We start from the raw sequence: 9,474 nt of genomic DNA on the forward strand, positions 1-9,474 counted from the left end.
GTGGTTAATAAATAATTTTCAACTTTACATAGGGGTATTTTTGACATTTTAGTTGACATTGTTATGGATTGCAAATTTCGTCACTTTGATATTTTAATCCAAATCATGAGAGAATTATGTATAGCTTTTGAAACTATAGGGGAGTTATGTAAATGAATACTAAAATACTGGGGGTAAAGTGTATTTTGCACAAGGTTTTCAAGGAAAGCACAATATTTTTGTTCTTTCTAGAATGACATATCATTGCCACTGTCAATGCTTAAATCCCATCACTCCCCTGGTATAGAAAATAATTATACTTGATTGTTAGACAAGAGAGGATGGAAAATACAACTTCAGTAAAATTATTAAACTGATGTTCTTATTGGAATAGCCATGAGAGGCACTGCCTTCTGCACTGTCAATCCAGGCCTTTCGCTCATGTCCACATCTTCTGGTTTAATTCCATCTTCAAGCTTCCAATCAAAGTTATGAAGAAGAGAAGCCAGCATAAGATGCAGCATTCGCTGAGCCAGCGCGTATCCAACACAAATTCTCCTTCCCGTACCAAAAGGAGTGAGCTTAAAATGCTGGCCTTTATCATCACTTTCGGAGTTCAGGAATCGTTCGGGCACAAAGGAATCAGGATTAAGCCACAGGTTTGAATCCCTACCCATGCCCCAAAGGTTGAACACTATTAGAGAATCTTTTGGCAAGATGTAGCTGTCAACTTCAATATCTGTATCAGCTTTGCGAGGTACTATGGGGGCAGGAGGGTGCAACCGTAGAGTCTCTTTAACAACTGCCTGCAAGTAAGGGAGTCTTGAGATGTCTGATTCTTTAACAGATCTGCCTTGCCCAATGACTTCCCTGATTTCTGCTCTAGCTTTTTCCTTTTTGTCAGGGCTTCTTAGTAATTCTACCATTGCCCATTCCACTGTGGATGAAGTTGTATCTGTTGCTCCAAGAAACAAATCCTAAAGCAAAGATCGAACTATCAATCAACATTTTATTTTCTGCTTCCTACTACCCTTTTGAATTTAATATGAACATTTTGGTGGAATATGGACATTCTTTTTCATGTCAACTTTCCGTTGTCAGTTCTTTTGGACTAACCAAAAGAACTTGTATTTTTTTTGAAGGACTCAAGATATTCTTTAGAACCCCCAAAAAAAAAAAATATTTGCCCATGTGCTAGTGCAGTGAGCCAAGCACGACAAATGAGGAAAGTTTTGAATCCAGCCTTGTTTGAAAAAGGATTTTTCATAAAAAAAAATTTTTACTTTTTTTGTTAACATATTTTTTAATAATTTTTTTACCTTATATATATCAAATCATTAGTGCAGTAAACCAAATACAGCAAATGAGGAAAGTTTCAGATCCAACCTTGTTTGGAAAGAGATTTTTCACCAAAAAAATTTCTATATTTTTCGTGAACACATTTTTTAATAACTTTTTTACCTCACATATATCAAACCGCTACAGTATATTTTCTACAAAAACTCCAAAAAATTGCAATCCAAACATACATTTTTGTTATCACAAGAATAGTTGTCCATCCAATTACAAGCCCAACAAGAAAGTTATTATACTTGCAAAAGTTTTGCTGGTGCACCTGTTTCGGGATGAATAGTATTACACCAAATTGACGAATTGTCCCTCTGACAACTTACAAACGGATTCTATCCTCACCTGTTGACTTCCATCCAATTCAATTCATTTTGTATAATTCAACTACATTTGGTGTAAATTTGTATGCTTTTGAGATAATTCTGGATAGACTAATCTAGTAGTATGAATTGAAAAATTCAAAATTACACTCAAATTGTATATACAAGTTTACCCTAAAAATGGTAAGAATTACATCAACCGATTTAAACTAGATGGAAGTCAACTTGAGGGGAACTCGATGATGACAAACTGATCGCAATCGAATTGCATCTGTGTTTACTTGTTCCGCTGTTGAAGTGTAACTTGTAGTAGTTTGAATATAGTAACACTTTAGCGTATACGCATTTATGGATGAACGTGAGCATCAAATTAAACAAATAAAACGTTCATTGCTTACACCGTACTCTCCAATTAAATTCAAGTCCAACAACTTACGTTGGAACTCGGAAGGTGGCAAATTGATCTCTATCCCCTTTTTTGGTAAATTACTTATTACCCCTATAATTTTATATAATGCCAGATGATCCCCCTATAGTTTTAAAATAGCTACATATCCCTCTTGCTGTTTTATGTAAAGTAAAAAATGAGCAGAATGCACAATTGATTATGGTGTTTATACCAAACGTATTTTAAAAGCTCATATGATAAAATTTTATATTCATATAACTTCCTTATGATTTGTATAAGTATTCATTTTATCTTCCTGTGATTTTTGCATTTATTCACGTAATCTCTTCATATTTTTCTACAAGGTGGTTATACTACCGATTGATTTATCATTTAAATAAGGGCACTATTGATATTTCAACTAATGACGTTACATAGATTATTTTTTGTCAAAATTTTCACTTTACATAAAATTATAGAGGAGTGAAGTGATTATTTTGAAATGTTAAGGGATTATGTAACAATAGATAAAATCATAGGAGATTATATGTAATTTACCCTTGTTTTGGTACAATTTTTTGGGAGCAAGTGGTTCGTTTCACGTGAGTCAACAAGCATTGGTGATCTCAATCGATTTATTTGTCTATTTTCTTACTTTTCGTGGAAGTTTAATTTAAGACTGAATCAGAACCCCATCATCTTCTCTCTTTCTTTCTTCTTGCAAAATAGTTTCAAGGGTATCTCTTTGGATATCATAATATCAGTAGTTGATAGTTTTGTGTTTTAACAAATTTTCTTGGCAAAAACAAGGATGATATTTGCTACCCAATGATAGCATGTTATTGTTTGCTTATCTTGTCGTTGAAGTTTGACACAATACCCAAATCAAGAACTGCGTGATTTTCTCATATTCCATGTTCTTGCAAAATATTTTTAAGAGTTCAAATCTCATATCTCATAGAATCTCTTTTCTTTTTTTTTTCTTTTGTTTGCCAACAGAACATATCTCATTGAATATAGGTGAAGGGTGCAAAATGAAATTAACCCAAAAAAATGTGGATACCAAGGACTACTAGCTTTTTAAATTGCTAGTGAAGTAAATGGTCGCTCGATGCATGATCCAGCAAAGTACTATGCTTTTTCTTTTCTTTTCTTTTCTTTTGGTGCATTTTCCTTAACTTCAAAGATTGGGAATCTACTCATGAACAATATAAAATCATCATCAATCCACCTTCAAGCATATTTTCTTCTGATTCAAGAATTAATCAGTAGAATAAATTGCATAAAATAACTCCAAAAATCAGCATGACAGAACTTGGAAGAAACAATAGCCAAAAAGAACATTAGCTTATTTGTTCAATTAACATAAACATTCTTGCAAGCGTTCAGGTAATCAATACTTTCTTGAACTAGAAAGAAGTCTTGGGCCTAGTTTTGGGGGTTGTAATTTGGAGTGAGAAGAGGAGAAGACTAGAGAAAGTTGTGTTTTCCTCATTTTGAAATTCTAAGAAGGGAGGGATGGTTTGCATAAAAAGTAAGCAAGCTGATAATTGGCATGTTTTAAACTAATGAAAATTGAAAGGAATTTTACTGAAAAGGGGAAATTGGAGACAGTTACTTATTAACTGATGGTTTTAAGCTTTAACTTCCATCAAACTATACTTAACAAGAAACGTCCTAGAAGCTTATGAATTATTATTACAACTTTCCATTTACCAAATACAGTTTACTTTCGGCAGTTTATATTTATTTTCTATTTTTTATTTTTGGATGCGCAATATCATGAGGATGATAATTGAATATGATAATGGCAGTAAGGAACTTAATTATTTATGTAAAATTGTGCAGGTTAAGTAGAGTTTAGAAGGTCAGTTGATAAGAAAGTAATGTCATTTGGGTTTTGGCGTCAAGACAAAGATATTAGTAGGTATAGATTTCTTTGGAGCTTGTTAATCATATTCCTGACTAATGTTTGCTTGATTTTAATCATTCATTTACTGTCGTACAAGATGCTATAAAGAATGCAGAAATGGAAGAGCCAAAAAAATTAATTACAAGATAGTTGGGGATATTAAATTTAGTTGTTGCAAAAATAATATAAGTTGGGGGGAAAATGTTTGATAAGGGGGGATGGAGTAGTGGCGTAATTGAAGAAGAAAAAAAAGAAAAAAAAGTGAAAGGCAACTATTTTAGGTTTTAAGAGATAAAAACTATTATATTTGTTGTTGATTCTCTAATGGTGACAACTTGATTTATTTATTTTGTAGATATTCTGCAATCAATAGTAAATAATTTAACCAATGCCATCGTCTTCTCTTATTTTTATCCTCTTAAACAATGTGATCGGGATTATCATCACAGCTGAATAGAATTTTAAAAAATGTAGAACATGTAGAAGTAAATTATTTACTAAATTGGGCTTTTGAAAAATTGAGCTTTTGAAAGTGTAGAATTAAAATTGTTGGAAGCTAATCGACCTTTTTGTTTTTGATAAATAATTTGAGGGCTTAGTTGCTTGCTTTCGATAGATAAAATATTATGTAGTGGTGGAGAATAGAATCAAATTTGGGGCTTTAATTGAAAATTGACAGACTAAAGAATAGAGTCAAATATTGGCAGACTAATGAAATTGAAAATTGAGTAATTATTTTCCTGAGTTATTGAAGTTTGTTTTGGCAAGAGAAGTTTGGAAATATTTCATTAACGTGTTATCTCTTTACAATCCATAACATCAGCTAGTCCGCCCTGTACATGTTGAAGAAAGCTGCAACTTCACCAATTATTCAGTTTGAAGCAAATTCATTTAGCTGACACCTGCAGATAATGTTAGTACATTAGAGATAACCAATAGATAATGGTTGATCCTTACAAGTGCCGTCAAATCTATTATAATAGTAGTTTCTCAATGGATACGGGGCAGGGACGGTCATTAGAAGGATCGTCCCTGGACAGTTCACGGCCAAGATTTGGCAAAAAAGAATTATACGGTTCAGATTTCATCTTGTATCTTGATTTTAACAACATGTGTGGAACCTACAAAATTTTGTTCTAAAGTTACACGTTGTTGAAAGTAAGTTACATCATGTGCAAACAAAGTTACGCCGTGTACAAAATGCACATAATTGCCAAGAACGTGGTCCTTTCTCAATTTTGAATTCTTTGGAAGGTGGAACAAATTAATTTAGATGATACTGCATCTTGGCAGTAATATTTATTTTGACGATCAAATCTATTGTTGAATGTGCAATCTGTACTTTAGAACTAAAGGTGCGAGTGTTTAAGCTAATCAAGTGTAATAACAATGGCGGGAAGAAAGCAAAACCCAAGTTGTACATAGTTATATTTTTCTCTGCACTAATGGACATTTCCATGGGGAACATGTTTGGAGAGGAAATCACTATGCTGAAGAGTTTGATTTCTTTGACCAAGGTAAAACATCATTTTTAATGTTTTCTAATTGAATTTTTAAGTAATTACCACAATTTGATATTAGAAGGATGTAAAGAAGACAATTGATAATTAGGGGAGAAACCCACAATATTTGGAGCATACTGAAATAACTATAAATGCAAATATTTTCTTACTATTCTCTTGGATTTTCTCTTCCCTCTTTTGAATTAGTAATTTTGATCTTTTCATTTCTTAATTTTGTGTTGATGAATTTAATAAAAGCAAATTAAAGCAAATGAAACTTAGAAAATTAATATCAACTTAATACTTAGAGATGAGTTCAAGAATAGTAGGCCTAGTTGAAACATTTTTCACCTTCCAAGGTTGCCCTTTACCCCCTGACACTTATTCTGTGTTAGTATAAAGTAACTTAAAATACATGAGTAATTTGCATGCTTGTATGGACTAATTTTTTATTGACTTAATCAATCATAAAAAAAATTATTGGCTTAAATACAAAATATCTCCTTTAATTATGGGTTAGTAATAAATCATCCCTTGTATTTATGAACTTACAAATTAACATTGATAATTAAAAGTCAAATTTATGGGGTAGAAAAAAGACAATAATGCCTTCATTGTAGGAAAATTGTCCTTTTTGTTATTTTTTCTGTTTTGTTCTCCTTCTTTTCTTTCTTATGTTTAGATTTCTTTTTTCTTCTTCTCTACTCCTATTTTTTTTTTTTGACAAACGATACCAATTTTATAAATATTAACACTTGATATTATGAGAGTTAATTACAAAACAGGGTAACTACCCCCATATCCTTCCTAGCTATTTCTGATAACCAAGATGGGAATGTTCCCTCCCATTCAATTATCCTAACTGACTTAACTGCAAATTGAGCCAAAGCATGGCTACACCTATTAGCAGTCCTTGGACTAAACAAAAACAAACAGCATTCAAAGTTCTTCTTCAAGTCTTCAATGTCTTCCAGGACCGTTTGTATCATACAATCCTGTACATTGCTTGAGTTGATTAGGCTCACTACAAATTTGCAATCAGATTGGACCTCTATTGTAGTCCACCCTGCAATTGTGGCCATTTCCAACGCGCTCCTTATTGCCAATGCTTCCTCTATTGGTGGTTCTCCTCTCCTCCTCGCCACGATGCCTTTAGCTTTCACAATCTCTCTATGCCAATTTCGCGCAATGATCCCCAATCTTGTCCGGATCATCGTAGCTGAGAGTGCCGCATCCGTATTTATCCTTATCACTCCTTCCTTGGGTGGTTCCTATTTCTGCTGTGAATTTCCCTTCTCCTCTGCTGTTATATCTGGCCTTCCATTGGTTTCATTGTTAGCTTCATACTCAAGCCATTCACTCTGTGCTTTATCAACAATCAGTTTTGCATTTCCCCTCTCAGCTTGGAAAGTCATTTTGTTTCTAGCCTTCCACACTTGCCATAAGATGTTAACCGTGAGCTGGATTCTGTTGAGGCCATTTGTCTCCTTTGCTGATTGCATCACAGCATCCCACCAGTTCCCAAAGTTGCCTTGCATTTCAGCTATCCCGTCCCACTTCACTGGAGCAAGTTTCCATACCACTTTAGCTGTTGGGCAAAAGAATAACATGTGCACGATAGTTTCAGTATCTTCACCACAGCAGACACACATGGCATTTCCCTTTCCTATCCTCTTAAAGAGTGTTTCATTGGCAGGCAATGCATTTTGTAGGCATCTCCATAGGAAGTGTTTCAGTTTCAACTTAATATTCAAGCTCCACAGCTTTTTCCATACCGTAAGTTTCCTAATTTCCCAACTGGTTTCAGGCCCATGTACTGCTTTGTTCCTCAAGTTGTCTTCTGTCCCCTTTGCTACGGCATAGCGTCTTTATTGTGTAGACTCTAGATTGGCTATGCTCCCAAAATAGTCTGTCTTTCCTTCCAAAAAGACTTAAGGGGATGCTGGTGATGCGAGTGATGTCTTCGCTGCTGAACCACTGCTGCAGGAGATCAGATTTCCACCTCCCATCCTCAATCAGTTTATGGACATATACAAGTTGGCAGCTGGATGGTCTGGCATTTGATACACAGCCATTGGCCGAGCCAGGTATCCATTTGTCCTTCCAAATCCTAACTGTTCTGCCATCTCCCACCCTCTTCCATAATCCTTGTTGTAATAACTCTCCTCCCTTGTGAATACTTTTCCAGCACCAAGAAGCCGTGGAAGGGGGTTGTGTTTCTATCCAGTTTTCCTCTTTCATGTATTTGGCTTTCAAAACTTTGCTTACTAACAAATTTGGATTAGTGATGATCCTCCAATTTTGCTTTGCAAGCAAAGCTAAGTTGAAAGTCTCCAAATCTCTAAAGCCCAATCCCCCTCTCCCCTTGACATCTGACAACTTGTTCCATTTAACCCAATGCATCTTGTTTTCGATTCCTCCCCCTCCCCACCATAATCTAGCTAACCTAGAACTAATCTCCTTACACAACCCTCTAGGAAGTTTGAAGCATGACATGATGTAATTTGGCATAGCCATGATTACAGACTTGATCAGTATCGCTTTACCCCTTTGGTTGAGCATCTTGTGTTTCCACCCTTGCAGCTTGCTATTGACTTTGTCTTTCAGATATCCAAACACCTGGTTCTTAGCTCTTCCTATAGTCATAGGGAGACCTAGATATTTACCACTATGAGCCTCTCTCATGTTATCCAACACCTTGCTCACCTCCTTCCTAATCCGAGTGGGAGTGTTTTTAGTAAAAAACATGGCAGATTTTTCAAAGTTCACAACCTGTCCAGATGCTTGGCTGTATTGGTGGATGATTTCCTTTATCTTCAGAGCTTCCTTCTTACTTGCTTTGCAACACAACAGAGAGTCATCGGCAAAAAACAAATGTGACACCATGGGTCTGTCTTTACTGACTTTGATACCAGTAAGCATCTTTCTATTCACAGCTTTATTGATTAAATTGGAAAATCCTTCAGTGCATAAGATGAACAAGTATGGAGATAAGGGGTCTCCTTGACGAATCCCTCTAGAAGGCTTTATGAAACCAACCTTCCTTCCATTCAAGTTAAAGGAATATGAGACAGAGGAAATGCAAGCCATGACCCATTGGACAAAAATAGGACAAAAACGCATATGCATCATAATTCTGCCCAAATATTTCCATTCTATTCTATCATATGCTTTGGACTGAATCAAATCAGCTTTAATGATGTGCCAATATCTTTGAAAAAATAGAGGGGACATACCATCGACTCCAGGGGCTGTGTTAAGGAACATGGAGAAAGTAGCATGTTGTATCTCCTTCTCGTCCACTGGTTTAATCAACTGCTGGTTCATAAGATGGGAAATAGTGTGAGGTATTCCTTGTATCACTTCATCAAACTCAGTAGGTTCTGTGAATTTTTAAGTAATTACCACAATTTGATATTAGAAGGATGTAAAAAAGACAATTGATAATTAGGGGAGAAACCCACAATATTTGGAGCATACTGAAAATATTTATGTTTAGATTTCTTTTCTCTTCTTCTCTACTCCTATTATTGCATAAAAATTTCAATGTTAGCGTGCCAAAGAATTTCCTTTTTTGGTGAAACGCATACCTCTATTTTCTTACTAAAAAATATTTGAAAATTTTAATCATCATATAAGAAATTAAAATGCATATATTTTATATAGTTTAAATGTTTTACATTTGTACTAACAAATTTTTATTATATATTAATTGTTAGCTAAATGTGATGATGCATTAATTTTTAACAATATATAAAAATTATGCAACATACTTTTACATAACAGATATTTTTTAATTCTTATAATAGTTTATGATAATTAATTTTTTCCGTCATCAAAATATATTTAAGCCTAAAAAATTTATCAATAATGGGTTCGTATTAATTCCATTTCATGCTTAGATAAATATTTTCATTATATAAATATCCAGTTATCATAAAGTATTATAAAAATTAAAAAAGTATATATTTAGTGAAAATATGTCATGTAATTTCTATATTATTAAAAAATAATTATTCATGA

General features: G+C 34.1%; 2 protein-coding genes across 2 annotated transcripts; both read right to left on the bottom strand.

The window, feature by feature from the left end:
- Positions 1 to 347: 347 nt before the first annotated feature.
- On the bottom strand, positions 348 to 6,665 carry LOC113759474 (cytochrome P450 76C3-like). The gene is made up of 2 exons (XM_027302052.1): positions 6,246 to 6,665; positions 348 to 956 (listed from the first exon to the last, which is right to left on the bottom strand). Exons 1-2 carry the CDS (start codon positions 6,663 to 6,665, stop codon positions 348 to 350), a joined length of 1,029 nt encoding a protein of 342 aa, XP_027157853.1.
- A 57-nt stretch (positions 6,666 to 6,722) lies between these two features.
- On the bottom strand, positions 6,723 to 7,103 carry LOC113759475. The gene has a single exon (XM_027302053.1). The coding sequence runs from the start codon at positions 7,101 to 7,103 to the stop codon at positions 6,723 to 6,725; it is 381 nt and encodes a 126-aa protein (XP_027157854.1).
- Positions 7,104 to 9,474: the final 2,371 nt, after the last annotated feature.

The sequence above is a fragment of the Coffea eugenioides genome, chromosome 2 (genome assembly GCF_003713205.1).
Source record: "Coffea eugenioides isolate CCC68of chromosome 2, Ceug_1.0, whole genome shotgun sequence".
NCBI lineage: Eukaryota > Viridiplantae > Streptophyta > Magnoliopsida > Gentianales > Rubiaceae > Coffea > Coffea eugenioides.

What these genes read in the sequence shown, in the direction of transcription:
- LOC113759474 (XM_027302052.1), bottom strand. Translation starts at nt 6,665, where the DNA reads ATGATCCGGACAAGATTGGGGATCATTGCGCGAAATTGGCATAGAGAG. An exon ending in TAGCTAGGAAGGATATGGGG is followed by an intron (nt 957 to 6,245) that starts GTAGTTACCCTG and finishes TCTTTGCTTTAG; the next exon opens with GATTTGTTTCTTGGAGCAAC.
- LOC113759475 (XM_027302053.1), bottom strand. Translation starts at nt 7,103, where the DNA reads ATGTGTGTCTGCTGTGGTGAAGATACTGAAACTATCGTGCACATGTTA.